The sequence below is a fragment of the Ziziphus jujuba genome, chromosome 3, assembly GCF_031755915.1.
Source record: "Ziziphus jujuba cultivar Dongzao chromosome 3, ASM3175591v1".
In the NCBI taxonomy this organism is placed as follows: Eukaryota; Viridiplantae; Streptophyta; class Magnoliopsida; order Rosales; family Rhamnaceae; genus Ziziphus; species Ziziphus jujuba.
Window position 1 is genome coordinate 7,128,359 of NC_083381.1, and position 17,927 is coordinate 7,146,285.

At 32.3% G+C, this 17,927-nt stretch overlaps 1 protein-coding gene across 1 annotated transcript; it reads left to right on the plus strand.

Moving 5' to 3' along the window:
- The first annotated feature begins 1,737 nt into the window (after positions 1–1,737).
- On the plus strand, positions 1,738–15,997 carry LOC107422070 (cucumisin). Its single transcript, XM_060815719.1, has 10 exons — positions 1,738–1,968; positions 2,059–2,147; positions 4,605–4,705; positions 4,808–5,051; positions 5,697–6,210; positions 7,192–7,295; positions 12,982–13,200; positions 14,488–14,599; positions 14,762–14,975; positions 15,274–15,997. The coding sequence occupies exons 1-10, from the start codon at positions 1,882–1,884 to the stop codon at positions 15,801–15,803; spliced, it is 2,214 nt and encodes a 737-aa protein (XP_060671702.1). The 5' UTR covers positions 1,738–1,881; the 3' UTR covers positions 15,804–15,997.
- The last annotated feature ends 1,930 nt before the right edge of the window (positions 15,998–17,927 follow it).

A 17,927-nucleotide genomic window follows, 5' to 3' on the forward strand; every position in this document is an offset into this window, starting at 1 on the left:
TGACATGTGAATTTCTTTGCTATTCTAACTAGTTCTTTTTTATTCGCAAACATATATGAGAAACATCTATGGATTATGGAAGGAACGAGGGCCAATGGGGCTGTTGTTATGTCAAAAACCGATATAGAAATGCATTTTGTATGTTCATTAAGCGATATAGAAATGCAGTACTGTACTACGTGAGTGATGTGGGCGGACATAAACATTTAAAGATATTCTTTGTTTATTAAACTATTTTTAATATATATATATATATATATATTCTTATACTTTGTTATTGAAATGCTATATTTTATGGAAAATCTTATAGTAATGTGGGAGGAATAAAGTGGCATGATATTGAAGTGTGTTGTCTGGCAAGGAATTTTTGGAGCATGCTCAATCCTTAGAGGAGATACTGTCAGATTTTCTCTAAGATGGTCCGGTAGGATTTTCCCTAAAATTGGGACTTATCTAGGGTTCCGATAAAGGATTTTATATGCATCCTAACAATCTGAGTAAAGTGAATCCTATCGGGACCTAATGATTGATAAATATAATTTAAATCTCAGCCCTTGATGCGCTCAAAAGGTTGAGAAAAGAAGATTTCATATTAGTTCTTAGGTCTAATTTGATATTTGTTAGATCTTATTTGATCATGACTATATAAATATATATATATATATATATATATGTATTTACTTCAGAGTCAAGATCACAAAATTAAAATTGATCGCCAAATTAAGAAATCCTACGGTCCAAAAAGCATGCTAATTAATGTTGATTTGAAATAGAATGCCGTTCGCCTTTCATTGAATATAGTCGTTTTGGGCTATGAAGCTGAAGAGTTCGAGCTTTGATACATAAATGAAACCCTTGTTTACAATAATTTGTAAATAAACGTGATCTTGTCTAGGTTTTGGATGCAGTTTCTTGTTGGCAAAGTAAAAAAGTATTGTTTTTGCTGATTTAAATTTAATTGCTTGAGAATAATCTATGCATGTGCTTCCGGAAGAATTCTATCACTATTATAAATTTAATTGCTTGAGAATAATCTATGCATGTGCTTCCGGAAGAATTCTATCACTATTATAGTGGAAAAGCGTAAAAAACGAAAGGAACCGTAAAAAAGGATTAAAAAAATTGTTCAAAGAGAATCTTTGCATTCACTATTTTAATACATAAAAGTGGAGATGTTGAAAATCAACACCAAGTAGTTGGACTCCTTGGGGTTTAATTTTGTTCTGTTTCCAAATGTTTTTAACAAGTCCAATGGACCAACGGTTATTACCGTCAATCTTGCTTGAGAAATTTGTATGAGGAAAGGTCAAGCTATTCTTCAACATAAATCTAATTAATTTGAAATGTAATTACTTTCTTAAAGAAGTTTCAAAAGCCTGGGAAAGAAAATTCAAATGAAAATTAATGTACAACAATGAGTTAGACTAGAGGCCACCATCAAGCTAGCTGGGAGGCACATCGGTGAGAGGGAAATTTCCTTCTTGGCATTGTTTGTTAATATTGACAGGTTTAATTAGTTTGTGGCAAGAAATGAATTGACTTGTATGGATATGGCTAAGTGAATTTAAATTGAACCGATGAAGTTTTGACACTAGCGCTTGGATCCCTTGGTCGCATGGCATGCTTGGAAAAGTTACGTATGATGGCTATCAACATTACCTGCTGGCCATGTCCAACCTTTTGGAAATTAGCTTTACTATTAGTACTCGCACGCCATGTGCTTTTTGTCTCCTTGTAATCGTCAAGCTGCTATTCATTTTGCTCTTGCTATGTTGTCGTTTGCTATCTATGTATATTAAATAATAACCTTTCAAAATTTTTCTGAAACGTCAAACTAGTATACTCTCTGTATTACTCAAAACTAGGAGATCTATTCCTTCAATGGCAATTCCTTGGCTTCTCTTCGGCCTTGCTTACGCACTGCTCATCACAGCTCCTCAATCATCAACTTCTGAAGATAACCGAGAGGCAAATATCTACATCATTTAAATTCTATCTCTTTTGAATTTTGCCTCATGCAAGGTTTAATTTTTCTCACCTATGAAATTCTTGATGCAGGCTTATATTGTTTATATGGGTGATATACCAAAAGAAGAGGTTTCCACATCTTCCGTTCACATAAACATGCTGCAAAACGTCATTGGCAGGTGATTAAATTTCCCATAATATTGGTGACAGAACATTATTATTATTATTATTATTTTGTTTGCTTTTTATTTTTTTGGTTTTTCAGTTTTTATTTTTTATTTTTATTTTTGTTTTATTTTGCATGGGTTTGTTAGAATTGATGAAATTCATTTCGAGGAAAAAATCTTATAAGCATGTTATACCCATAAACTATATTAATAATAACACTTATAGGATATATATATATATATATACACACATAGGATTTTGCTATAGCAAATATCTATTATTTGAAAGATACAAGTTAAATGGTTAAACATGGACGTTACAGAGCAGAAACGCTTAATATAGCATTACTATAAATATATATATATATATATATATAGGCCAAACTCTACCTTTATAAATGAAAAATGCTATTTGTTATCGTTGGTGAATGATAACCACTAATACCTACTACCAATTTAAACGATTATAATTAAAAGGTTCATTTTTATATCTTTCAAATAAAAAAAAATTAAATATTTCAATTAAATTTTATCATATACGATAATGATTATTATCAGTAATGACAAATAACTGAATTCTTTATAAATTGAGACTACTATATAACATATATGTAAATGATAAAAATGAAGTGGAAATGAAAAAGATATTAAAAAAAAAATGTTATTTAAAGTCATTGTGTAATGCTGTTGCAATTTCACAATCAACATCGGACCTACATATTAATAGGCATTACAATTTAAGTGGCTACAACTGGAGGATCATTTAAATTGTTAATTTTAATTTAAAATCATTTGGACGAAGCTAATTAATTTTGGATGATATTTGTCTCCACACTGAGGTAAAGGCACGCATCCTTATTTTTACATGGCACATTATCATTTATCATCTATCATTGGTTCATTCATATTTTATAATTAATTAAAATTAGTTTGTAGGGCCTACTAATTAATACTTTTAACCCTATTTAATTATTAATTATTATATTTTATGAGGCATGCCGTACAATATATTAATCATCATCAAAATAAGGAATGTCTCCAGGAGAAAAACTTCTTTGTGACAGTCATAACATCTTAGCGGGTGCGACTGTCCAACCACAAAGATTAACACATGGCAGTTTTAATTTTTAAAAAAAAAAAAAGAATATATTATCCAGGCTAAGGAAATTATTTCCAACGGCAAAGATCGTCTCTTTGTTCTTCCTCTTCTCTGTATTTTTCGTTTGTTTTCATTGATATGAGTTGCAATTGTTGACGGTTTTTCACTATATCCCTATTTCTATTTTAATTAAAAAAATGTTTTTTTACTCCCCTTTTGCTTGTGTTTTTATTTTTCCATGAATTTATTGGTATAATCCACTGATATTCAATCCTGTCGCTTCGATTTGTCTCTCCCCTTTTCCCCCACAACTTCCGAAAATCCTTTAATAATACTTCCATCCTTTTCTCTGCAACATTTTACACTATGTTTGTATTGATAGAATAGGAGGGAGTAGAAAATAATATATTTAAATCTCTGGTAAATGAGGTAAAAATGAAAAAAAAAAAAATGAAGGAAAGAGAAGGGATTGATTCTTTTATTTTAAACGATCAAAGATAATGAATTGATTCTTTTATTTTAACCGATAATCTTGTCTTCCTCCTAAAATCGAGAGGTCATAGATGCGAAGAAAAAGGTTTTAACGATTTCTTTAATATTCCAAAATTGCCCATATTATTATTGTATGAAATTTTTTTATTGTTTTTCATATCATCTTGACTTTTTAATATATATATATATATATATATTTTACTTAATCATTCAAACAACAAGTATTAATAAATATATTCCTTTTTTTTTTTTTTTCCTTCAATCCAAACATAATGTTAGATTAATTAGCATACCCACAAAAGCAATAACTCAATATCTTAGTCCAAAACAATTATTGGTTTTCTCTACCCTTTTTTTTTTTTTTTTTTTTCGTTTACGTAAAAATTTTTGACAATTTTTCTTCATAGACCCTAAGGCACAATATTATCCAGGCACAATATTATCCGTTCATCCTTTCTTCAAGCTTAATGATTTTTCTAACAGAAGGTAGATGTGCACTCAGTAAAATATCTAATATCAGTTGAAGATAAAGAAAGATGCAGAGATGGAGAACGAAGGAAAAAATAATACTCAATAGTTTATTAAAATCTGAATCGTGATACGTTCATTTTGCCTTTTATCTTTTTTAATTAAAACGGCCACATGTCAATCTGTGGTTGAATGGTCACACCAGCCGATGAGGTGCCACCGTCGCACAAAAGTTTTCTTGTGCCTCCACGCTAGTGTAGTAACAAGTATTTCCATTAACTTTTAGGCTGTTGTAATATATCCAAGGATAATTATCACAAATACTAACAAAAGACTAAAGCATATTAAAAGATTAGAAGGGAGGTTCTTGTGAAACACACAATAAACTTATCAAATGTGTCATCATTCAGCAATAATATTAAGCCAGCTGGAACTCTCCTCCATAGCTACAAAAGGAGTTTCAATGGATTTGCTGCCAAGCTCACTAAGGAAGAGGCTGAAAAAATGGCTGGTGGGTGAGCATGATTTTTCCATGAATGCTATTATACATTTGCTTTGTATTTATATTTTGAATAATTTGGATGAAAATGAAACTTCCGATCCTAAAATATAGGAATGGAGGGTGTAGTGTCAATGTTCCCCAGCCAAAAGATGAACCTCCATACAACAAAGTCATGGGACTTCATTGGGTTTCCGCAGAATGTCAAAAGAAGCACAATGGAAAGTAACATCATCATAGGAGTATTCGACACCGGAATTTGGCCGGAATCCAAAAGCTTTGACGATAAAGGATTTGGTCCACCTCCCACCAAATGGAAGGGCACTTGCCAAGTCTCAGCCAATTTTACTTGCAGCAAGTACGTACAAGTATTTCATATGTTAACTAACATCTATAATTTTATTCTAGAACTAGAAAGTTACAATGTATTCATGTCAATTTTAAACCTACATAATATTAGAGATATTTACACCAATGGTCATTAAATTATATTGCAATTCACACTTTGGTCCTCAATATTTTTTATTTTTTATTTTTTTTATTTTGGCAATCACACCCACAAATTCATTGGAACAATGCACCTGGTCCTTTTGAAATTTTGGTCTACAATCTTAATAGATTCAGCATATGTCATTCACGTGACACAATCATTCAAGTGACACCAAAATAAGCGGCAAGTTGTTTTTGTAAACTCATTAAAGCGGCAACAACTTATCTTTTATTTTGGCAAATAATTTTTTTAATAAAAAAATTCAAAAATGACTAATGGTGCTCTGTTTGGATGAGTTGAAAGGTATGATTGTCAAAAAAAAAGTCAGGATCAAGATGCGAATAACAATATAGTTTATGGAATACTGGTACAAATCTCTCATAACACTAATATTGTCTACTTGGTAAAGTAGAGAAAAAAAAAAAAAATCCTCAAATTTTATTTTTATTGGGAAGCATATCCTCAAAATTAAAATATCTCAATGTAGTATTTTATGCTGAACTCATTAAACAGCAAAATTATCGGAGCAAAGTATTACAAAAGCGATGGCTTTTTTGACAAAGGTGATCTAAAATCTCCAAGGGATTCGGAAGGCCATGGGACACACACAGCATCAACAGCTGGAGGGGGCCTAGTTAACATGGCAAGTCAATTGGGGTTTGGTTTGGGGACTGCAAGAGGAGGGGTCCCATCAGCTCGTATTGCTGTGTATAAAGTATGTTGGTATGATGGCTGTGATGACGCTGATATTTTAGCCGCTTTTGATGATGCAATTTCTGATGGGGTTGATATAATCACTGTTTCTCTTGGAGGTGACTCGGCTGTTGATTATTTCAAGGATTCAATAGCAATTGGATCTTTTCATGCCGCGATAAAAGGAATATTGACATCAACCTCTGCTGGTAACGAAGGTCCTCAACTGTCCACTCTCTTAAACTTTGCTCCATGGTCTCTTTCTGTGGCTGCAGCCACCATTAACAGGAAGTTCTTGACTAAGGTTCGCTTAGGTAACAACAAAATTTACGAGGTACTTTCTTTTTTTTTTTTTTTTTTTTCTTTGGTTGTTTTTTCAGCAGGAATGATGATTCTTCAAACTTATATAGTAAAACTTCTTTATAATAATATCCTACGATGAAATAGTCTCCATCTATTTATCGAAATTATAGTCACAATTTTAATTAATAATAATTAAAAATAAATTCCATATCATAATAAATTATATGTTTTTCAAATCCTGTGTTAAGAAATTTTGCCTCCACATAATAATAATTATATGTATATTGCTAAAAGTATATTGTATGTCACATTAGCATAACTTAAAATATTTATGTAAGGTTGTTTGAAATATTAATATTTTATTTAAAATTGTTGCAACATTGAAGTTACTGGTATATAATAACTTGCTAGCATAGATACTTTTTTGCTAAGGTTAAAATACTTCTAACTTTTTAATATATTTAAATACTAAATTAAATTATTTGATGATTATTTCTTAATAAAGAAAATGTATAATTTAATTGATTGAGAATTGCATGGTATGGGTTAGACAATAGAGTTTTTAACTACATCTACTCTTAAGTTGTAGAATTCTTATAATTATAGTTTGATTTCAATAGTATAACTATAAAGATGTTTTAGTGTTATAAAAGTTTCTTATGCAAGACATTTTTGTTCATTTCCATTTGGGATATAAGATTGGATTAGAACGGATAACAAAATTTTAAAACCAATCCAATTAAATTGGGATATTGCAAATTTATATTTATCTTCTGCAGCCCATTTTTATTAGACAAGATTCCATTCAAATCTAATCCAATTACATACATATCTTAAAATATTAAATTAATCACTAATAATTAATATTACTCTTTTTTAAGCCTATCCAATAAGTACAAACTATTGTTATATATTAATGTGAAGTTAAAACTATACAACTAATACTTGATCTGGTTTGGTTTTTTTTTTTTTATTTTTTTTTCTTTTTTGTCCTTTTGATAATTGTATATAGGGAATTTCAATCAACTCATTTGACCTCAAGAATGAGACATTTCCTCTAATATATGGTGGAGACGCACCAAATACAACAGAAGGTTATAGCAGCTCGCAATCCAGGTAATAACAAGTTAAATGTGTGTCTATCTATACTCTATATATATATATATATAAATTCTATGGTGAGGACGGTCCGCAGTATTAGTGACGGTTTTTCATAGTATTAACGACGGTTACTTAGAAAATCGTCACTAATACTATAAAAAACCATCACCAATAATGTGGTCCTCATAAAGACCGTCCGCACCATAGATGAACTGTATATATATATATATACCTGTGTTTATTCTTTTCTTTTTGTCTAAAAAAAGAAAAAAGGAAATTGGTATCTGTGCTTTAGTGATCAATCTCTATATTCATCAGAAAATAATGGGACTGACTCACTTAGATGTACAACGTCCAAAAGAAAAATGAAGACAAGCATGCAACATAAATTACCAATGGTGTAACATAAATAATAATAAAATTATTATTATTGCTATTATTATTAATAATAAAAGTAGCGGGTGGAAGAAGTAAAAATTGTATGGATCCAATACTACCAAGTCCTTTTTTAATTCTCTATTTCAGCATGAATGGCAAATCAATTAAGTTAACCTCACTCAACTGGCTACCAAGTCCCTAAACACAACACTTTGTAACATTATATAGGTGCCATGCAAGTTTGTCTTTTTTGCAAGGGTGTTATAAAGTTGAATTTGTCCTCTGTCCATATTATAAGGAATACGTGTGCTCATATGTAAATTATAATATATTGTGATACTATAATATTATACTTACCATAACTGTTGATGTATTTCCATACCAATTTCAATGTACTCTATATAAATAGTTGCCACGAGTTAATTGGAATTATCAAGCCTTTGCATTATAATCTTTGTAACCTTATTATGGTATCAGAGCCTCACGCTTAAACAAGTAAACAAAACCCTAATCTCTTTTCTATACCTTTGCTGTTCTCATGGCCGGTGATGATTCCTCTGTCACAAACACCTCTCCCGCTCTGAACCCTTGTTCATCCTCTATTCCTACTAATGATACATTCATTAGCATAAATGTGGCTGCCCAAGCTCCGATCAAACTCTTTGCAGCCAATTATCCATTATGGCACTCTCAGTGGATTTCCTTACTCATTGCTATAATCTTATGGGTTACATTGATGGTTCAAAAATCTGTCCCACTAATTTTAGCTCTTCCTTGTCTGTCGATTAGTTTTATACTCTTCACAATGATCAACTTCTAAGGAGTTCTTTGCTTGCATCTTTTTCTCCTACCATTGCTTCCTTTGTCTTGTCTACCAAAACATCATATGAAACCTGGACTAAACTAGCTCATACATATGCCAAACCACCCTCTCGTGGTCAGATTATGGGACTTCGCGAAAATCTTCACAAATATACCAAATGATCTTAATCTATCTCTTCCTATATGCAAAATATTCAACAACAAGCAGATACTTTGGCTCTAGTAGGCATTCCCCTTCGAGATGACGAAATAATATTTTATGCCCTTGCTGGCCTGGGCTCTGAATATAAGGAAATTGCTGTTGCAATTCAGCCCGTGATAACACCATATCCTTTGAAGAACTACATGATAAGCTTACTGATTTTGAAGATTTATTGAAAAGCACCTTCCCTCCCTCCAATGATTTTTCCTCTCCAATTACACAACTCATGTCACTACTTTGTCTAGTTCCTCATCACGAGGTCCTGTTGTAACTGGTTGTGGAGGCTGATCCTCAACAATTCAAAATAATTTTTCTCCTAGGTCACTCCCTTCATCTTTTGGTAATTTTTCCCTCCTACCTCTGGTAATAGCTCTACACAAACTACTTTTGGCAATCGAATTATATGTCAGTTCTGTTCCATACCTAGCCATGATTCACGACGATGCCATAAATTGATTGCTTTACTCCTATGGTTGAATTCTGGTCCATTGAGTGCTCTTTCTCTGCATGGTGCTTATCCCTCTTCACGAATTTCTTTCGGTAATGGTCCACGGGCTAACTTTGTTGCTTCCTTTTCCAAATCTGACTCGTCTTTGCTAGTTGACTCGGGTGCCTCACATCACATCATCTCAGATCTCTCTAATCTATCATTGCACTCTGAATTTGATGGCATTGAAGAGATTATGATTGGTGATCGTAAAACACATCCTATCACTCATATCGACTCTACCGAACTTCCTTCTTCTAGTTAATCTTTTTTGCTTTCTCCTGTATTATGTGTTCTCGCTATGTGAAAGAACTTATTATCTGTTTCCCAATTGGGCTCCTCGAATAATATTTCTATTAAATTTTTACATTCCTATTTTTATGTGAAGGATCTTCATACGGGAGCATGTCTACTGGAAGGCAAGAGTAAAGATGGTATCTATGAATGGCCTCTCCATGCATCTGCTCCTTCGAGCTCTCCTTTAGCTTTTAATGCTACCAAAGTTCTAGTTCAATACTGGCATGATAGGTTAGGACACCCATCATCTCAAATTCTAAGTCACTTAGTTTTCAAATATCAATACTGAGATGATAGACTAGGACACCCATCATTTAAAATTCTACGTCACTTAGTTTTCAAATGTCAATTACCTATGTTACCTACGACTCATATTTTCTCTTGTAGTTTTTGCCATTGTAATAAGATGCATAAGTTGCCATTCCATAATTCTACTTTTTGTAGTTTTTCTCCTTTAGAATTAATATATTCAGATGTCTGGTGCCCTTCTCCTATCCCTTCACATGATGGTTTTAGTTATTATCTTTTTTTTTTTTAAAATCATTACACTAAATACATGTGGTTTTATCCACTTAAACACAAATTTGATGTCTCTATTATCTTTCCTAAATTTCATCCTATAGTTGAAAAGTTCTTTAATAAAAAAATCAAATCTTTTTATTCTGATAACGGCGGTGAATTTTCTTAAATTAAAATCTTATTTTGAAACTTCTGGCATCTCTCACTTTCTAACTCTCCCATATACTCCACAACGTAATGGGATTTTAGAATGCCATCATCGTCATATTGTTGAAACTGGCCTTACACCTTTACATAAAGCTAATCTTCCATTATCCTTCTAGTCATTTACCTTTTAGATGGCTACATATCTCATTAATTGCCTTCCTACACCAATTCTCTCTATGACCTCTCCTTTTGAAAAATTGTTTGGCTATTTACCCAAGTACTCTAAGTTAAATGTATTTGGTTATTTATGCTATCCTTGGTTATGACCTTACTCCTCCCATAAATTAAACTCAAAATTTTTACCATGTATATTTTTAGGTCATTCCCCTAATCAAAGTGCCTATTAGTGTTTTGACCTTGTCAATTCTCGGTTTTATCACTCTTGTCATGTTGTCTATGTAGAGTCCTCATTTCCCTATAGCTCTTTTACATGTCCTTCATCTGATAGTTCTATTAGTTCTCAATATTCCACTCCCTCCTTTACTACTGCTTTATTTCCTTTGTTTATCAAAATACCCTCCTTATTTTCTCCTACTACCTCATCCACTCCACCCATCACACCTGTTGTGCTTGATAATACTGGTTCTTCCCCTGCATTATCTTTCACAATCCATTTTGCCTTACCGTCAGATGCCATTCAACTGAAGAGCCATCTGCTTCTCCGCCTCCACCAGTATTGTGACCCCCACACTTCATTCCTTTGCTTGCAATTCCATCAGGTAATTCTCAACCCTCGTATTCTATTTTGCCTCACTCTAAATTATCATCTGATCCAAAATTAATATCTTTAAATGAAATCCTAAATTCTTTTCTGCTGCTCTTTCTTCTTCTTCTCCTATGGATTCTATGGAACCTACCACTGTTAATCAAGCATTAAAACTTCCTCACTGGCAGACAGCTATGAGTGAAGAATATAATGCTTTGCTTAACAATGGTACTTGGACTTTAATTCCCCCATCACCTTCCCAGAATGTCATTGGTTGTAAATGGGTCTTCTATACTAAAAGGAAGTCTGATGGTAATATTGAGAGGCATAAGGCTCGCCTGGTACAAAAGGGTTTCAGCAACATCTAGGATTAGATTATTATGACACTTTCAGCCTTATTGTAAAACAAACTACTGTACAGATTGTCCTCTATTTAGCTCTTGCCTGTGATTGGCCACTTAGGCAGCTAGATGTTAATAATGCCTTCCTGCATGGCCATCTATCTGAAACATTGTACATGTCTTAACCTTCTAGCTTTGTTGATGAAACGAATCCAAATTATGTCTGTAAGCTTCACAAACCTCTATATGGGCTCAAACAGGCTCCACGTGCTTGGTATCACGAACTCCAAGCTTTTTTATGTTGTCTTGGCTTTGTTAACTTTAAATCTGATACCTCTTTATTTTTCCTTTCTAATAATGGTGCTCAAGTGATTGTTTTGGTCTACGTGGATGATCTTATTGTTGTGGCAGCTCTTTAACTATGGTTACTACTGATATTTCACAATTGGGTGACATGTTTTCTATTAAGGATCTTGGCCCTCTTTAATATTTTCTTGGTGTGGACGTAACTCATGCATCCAATGGTTTGTTCTTATCCCAACAGCAGTACATTCATGATCTTTTATCTTGCATAAACATGGTTCCTTCCAAACCGGGTCAAACTCCTGTAACCATTGGTGTCGCTTTATCCCTGCTTACTGATTCTAATCTTCCAAATGCAATTGAGTATCGTCAAGTACATGAAAGTCCTCAATACTTATCTTTTACTAGGCCTGACATTGCCTTTATTGTAAATAAGTTATCACAATTCATGCACAAGTCTATCTCTGTTCATTGGAGTGCGGTTAAAAGAGTATTTTGATATTTAAAAGGTACTATCACTCATGGTCTATTCCTTCAAAAACATTCTCCTCTCTCTTTACAAGCCTTTAGTGGTGTTGACTGGGTGGGAAATAAAGATGATAGAACTTCTATAAGTGCTTGTCTTGTTTTTCTTGTCTCCAACCCCATTTCTCGGAAGTCTACAAAACAAGGATCCATTGCTCGATCTTCCACTGTAGCTGAATATCGATTTGTTGCCTCTATTGCTGCTGAGTTATGATGGCTGCACTCTCTTCTCTTTGAACTTGGCATACTTTGTTCTCCACCTCCTATTATTTATTGTGACAATTTGGTGCAACTTACTTGTGTTCCAATTTGGTGTTTCACTCCAAAATGAAGCATATTTCAATTGATTTTCATTTTGTTCGTGATTAAGTTATGAATGGTTTCCTTCGTGTGTGTCATGTCTTTTCTACGAATCAGCTTCCTGACACCTTCACTAAACCACTATCCTATTCTTTGTTCTTATCTCTTCAATAAAAGATTGGAGCCTTCAATGGCACCTCCATCTTGCAGGGGCATATAAAGAAAACGTGTGCTCATATGTAAATTGTAATATACTATGATACTGTAATATTATACTTACCGTAACTGTTGATGTATTTCCATACCATTTTAATGTACTTCGTATAAATAGCTGCTACAAGTTAATGAGAATTATCAAGCCTTTGCATTACACTCTCTGTAACCTTATTACATATATGCTCATTTTCTTCTTATTAATATATGTCTATAATTTATATGCGTTATGTAATTTTATTTCTATATAGGAACGAAATTTATAGAAATACCAGCGATGCGTATTTTTCTTTTATTATTTCTATCAATTTTTCTTTTTTTATGAAATTTTATTATTTCTATCAATTTTTTTTTTTTAAAGGCAAAGATGCATATTGATAGCGGATAATGTTATGATGCAGATATTGTTTTTCAAACTCATTGAACAAGAATTTGGTGAAGGGTAAAATTGTGATCTGCGATGACTTTACAAATGGAAGTGGACCTTTTTTAGTCGGAGCTACTGGTCTTGTGATGAAAGGCCGAGTCGTAGGAGATGTAGTTGACTCGTTACCTTTGCCTGCATCTTTCCTTAGTGTAGACGAGGGTAGCAAGATTAACACGTATATGAACTCAAAAAGGTATTAATCTAACAACATATTAGATAAGAATTTTGTTTTTTCTAATATGGGATGGAAAATTAAACTTTTAATTTTTGCATGAAAAAATAAGGATTAATTGCAATTTGGTATCACTAACTTTAGTAGTTTTGCAATTTAAGTCATCAATTTTTAAAAGTTGTGATTTAGCTCTTTAATTTGCAACTTGTTGCAATTTGAGTTTTGTTTTACTTTTGTCTAACACAGTTTAATGGCCATCTCACATATAGGTCAAGTGATTGATATTAAAGTATATCAAATTTTAAACTAAAGGGTTCTAATCAAAGTACAAAACTTAACCATTCAAGGATACTAAAATGCATTAAATCCATTAGTCAAAAGTCAAATAGGGTACAAATTGCAACAAAATGTAAATGTCTAAATTGAACTTTTGAAAATTAGAGCCTAATTGCAAAAAGTTGAGGATACTAAAATATAATTATTCTCGTAAATTGTTTTTACCACCAATCAATAATTTTGAAAATTAGAGCCTATATTGCAAAATATGTAAGTTGAGATACTAAAATATAATTATTCTCATCAAACTATTAATGTTTTTGCAAGTTATTTATTAATTAATGTGGCAAATAATGTGAGGGTTATATTAGTTTTTTATTTTTATTGTTTTTGGTGAATATATGAGTTAGTTTAGATGTGACTACATGAGTGAGACTATTTAAGATTCTTTTTTTTTTTGTTTTTTTTTTTGGTTGGTTGAAGAGACTATTCAAGATTCACACGGCAATAATTAGTTAGCTTCATTCGAAGCGTTTTTGACTTTGTAACTATAAACCAATATACGAAAGTAAATCCATATGGTAGTTGAATAATAAATGGTTGTCATTTTATGGATAATGGTGATAAATAATATTTTTTATTTTATTAATTAACATTAAAATATGCAAAATGAATCGTTAAAAAGAAAAATGGTACAATACAAGAAAAAAATAATATTACATATATTATTTGTCGCATCAATTGGTAAACAATTGTCATATGGTTTTATAGGTCTTCCTAATAGCGATAACAAATAAATTTTTTTATTTTATTTTATTGATCAAGAATAAAATATGCTTAAGTGAATCTTTAAATAGATAAGTGACACTCAATACAAGTAAAAAAAATAATATTGCATATCTTATTTGTTACATTAATTAGTAAACATTTTGGTTGCTGTAGCATTAATATTGTTTATGAAATTCAAAATCTTAGTGATATATAAGATAAATATCCTAACTAAATATCTATTCTTTATGGAAAATTATTCAGAAATGCAACTGCGTCCATATTCAGAAGTAACGAGGTAACAGATAAGCTGGCTCCTTATATACCCTCATTTTCGTCAAGGGGTCCAAATCCAATATCACGTAACATTCTCAAGGTATAGGTTTTGCAATCCATCTTACCCATATGTCTGCCTAATCTTATATATACATAACTATATATTGTATTTTTTTATCCAAAAAAAAAAAAAAACAAAAAGAACAAAAAAACAAAACAAAAACTAGCACTATATTCTGGACCTTACTTTGTGGTATTGTAGCCGGATTTAGCTGCACCAGGAGTTTATATTCTGGCAGCATGGTCTCCAATTGCTCCAATTTCAGGCGTTGAAGGAGACGATAGGATAGTGAACTATAATATATTCTCAGGCACATCGATGGCTTGTCCACATGCTTCGGCCACTGCCGCATACATCAAATCATTCCATCCCACATGGTCCCCAGCTGCTATCAAGTCCTCTCTTATAACTACTGGTAATGGGTCTCATGCATCTGCCACTGCTGCTTTTCTTTTTTTCACAATTCATTACTTTATAGAGTCTAATTGGACAATTTTTCATTTGCTATGCATCACAAAAATTTCAGGCAGCCAAGTCCAAACTTTTGTCAACATAGACTAACAATTCATGACTTGCGACAAAATCATGTACTTCTGAATAATAATGACTAATGAGGGCTTGTTTTTTACCTAAATAACAATGGCACTTATGATATAATAAAGGCTTATATATATATATATTGTCTAACATTTCTATGTGTAAATTCCTTGCAGCTAATCCCATGAGATCCAATTTGAACCCTGAATCTGAATTTGCATATGGGTCCGGTCTGCTAAACCCTATCAAAGCTCCATTTCCTGGGTTGATTTATGATATTGAGGAGCTTGATTATGTGAGATTCTTGTGTGGAGAAGGCTACAATACCAAGTTAGTGCAAATCATTACAGGGAACATTAGCATCGAGTGTCCCAAAGGGAATAATGAAACAATTATTATTGACCTGAACCATCCTTCCTTTGCTCTTTCCACCCCAGCTTCAGAATCTTTCAGTCGTGTTTTCCACAGGACAGTGACAAATGTAGGGTCTCCAACTTCAACGTATAAAGCTAACTTGATTGGCCCATTAGGAATTAATATTACAGTTGAACCTAGTGTTTTATCGTTCACATCTCTCGGGCAAAAGCTATCGTTTGCGCTGAAGATAGAAGGAAAATTAGATGGATTTTTGGAATCTGCTTCATTGTTGTGGGATGATGGTACTTTCCAAGTGAAGAGCCCCATTATCATCTACGTTGCACTGTAAGGCATTGCATGCATGTATTAGCATAAGAAAATACAAGCCTTTGTTGTTGGTGTTTGAACGCCCTATGTTAAGTTTGAATAATGACTTTGTACTCGCTGATTCTTACAAAGGAAGACAGTCAGGTGTTGTGTTGTCACATATATAACAGTGGCAATATGTTAATTATCTGTATGTCAAAACCATTATTAATTTCATGTAACAATGGTTTAATGTTCAAATCTCTCAGTCCCTAGCATAAAAAAGATAAAAACTAAAAAAAAAAAAAAAAAAAAGGGAGCAAGACGTATAGAAATTAGATTATAAGTTACCATTTTATATATATATATATATATAAATAATATATAGAAAATTGATTTTCCACAAAATAGTTTCGAGCTTAGTTATTCTTTAGAGACATGCTAGATGTGGATGTTAAAAAGTAATCCATATGCTTACTCGGTGGTTTCATTTACTACCCCTAAGTTTTTTCGATCATTCAACACTTTCAAGTAACTGAACCGTTGTTGGCCTCTATCATTAGGAACTGCAAATAGCAACAATGGTGACTGCCAGCTTCGTCAAAACTCAGCAAACATATACAATCTATATATCAAAACAAAGCTTACGTGATGTAGAGTAAAAATTTACCTTCAATCAAAATCAATGGTGACTGTCGGTCACTAGAAATTCGAAGACAACATTTGGTCAAAACATGATTTCTTGAATGGTTGACCGGAACTATTTTTGACTTTGAGGAGGCTGGAATGAAGTCAAGTGGTCAAAAGTATATGGAAGAAACCCTCCTCCATTGTTGAAAGTTGCCAAATTTCGATGATCAGAAAAACAATAAACCAAAATTTTTTGGCAAGAGTGAAACGCAACTATCTAGTGATATGCCAATAAAAAATGGTCACCATTACACAAGCTTTCGCACACCACTGATGATGAAGCAATTAGAGGTTTATGAAGTCCAATATAAGCATCAAAATTCTTAACGGAAGCATTATTAGAATCATAGTGACACGAGATGCAATTATGCATTGTACAAAATAAAAACCAATGTTTGGCAAAGCATCATCTGATATGGTGCAACTAAAATAACCGATAAAAAGCCGATGCTCTGAAAAGCTTAAAAGCGTCTGCTATTAGTCAAGAAAAGCCAATGCTTTTTTTAATAAAAGTGTTGCTAAATTTGTCAAAAACACCAACCTTTTTTCGAAAAAGTGTCGCTAAATATACCGTAATAGAGTATGCTTTTCTAAAAAAGTTTACAAAAAGCTGATGCTTGTTTAAAAAAGTATCTGTAACACCCTGTCCCAAACAACATCAGAATTTTCTTCACGTTGACCGAGGTTGATCCGGTTTGACCGCCATTGACCGAGAAGGATCAAAATTTGACTTTTTGATCTGGATGGAATTTCTCTTTGAATGGGGTATCATTGCAAAGTGTTCATCGATCCAAGTCCATAGACTAGGAGCACGTTGAAAACGGAGCTACCGTTTTAAAGATATGGGCAAAACAAGTTAAGGTCTGAACTGTCCAAGATGTGTCCGAATTGACTTTTTATTCGTGTAAAGTTGAGCTTTGACTCATGCATGGTTGTGAAGTACTCGTTGATACAAATTTATAGACTAGTGGCACGCCCAAAACTGATATGTGGTTTAAAAGTTATGGATCTACAAATTTTTCTAATACATCATTATTTTATTATTATTTTATTTTACATTATTTTATTAATTTCCTTCGTTTTCTTTTTTTTTTCTTTTTTCTTTATTATTTATCCAAATAAAATATTAATTTATTTGATCCTGTATAATATTGTTATTTTAGGAGCACGTGTGAGTCGTAGAATTGATCATATGAAGGATCTTGGTTGGATTGCGTGCTCGAAGTGAGTGACCCACCTTCAAACTTAATTTTGGGTGTTTAATTATAAGTATTTTGTGATATTTGATTATTTGAAAATGTAATATTTTATATGTTAAATATTTAGTAAAATTATATTTGGAATTTTGATGGCACAATTTGAATAAATTGAAATGTTTATGTGCATTAAAGTATAATTTGATTTTGATAAAGTATGGAGATATTATTTTTATGAAATTCAATTTTAAAGAAATTGTGAATTTGAATTGTCGTTGAAT

Excerpts from the sequence above, each read along its gene's own strand:
- LOC107422070 (XM_060815719.1), top strand. The coding sequence starts at position 1,882 with ATGGCAATTCCTTGGCTTCTCTTCGGCCTTGCTTACGCACTGCTCATC. Across the intron at positions 6,211-7,191 it reads GTAACAACAAAATTTACGAG|GGAATTTCAATCAACTCATT; the intron begins GTACTTTCTTTT and ends AATTGTATATAG. Across the intron at positions 7,296-12,981 it reads TATAGCAGCTCGCAATCCAG|ATATTGTTTTTCAAACTCAT; the intron begins GTAATAACAAGT and ends GTTATGATGCAG.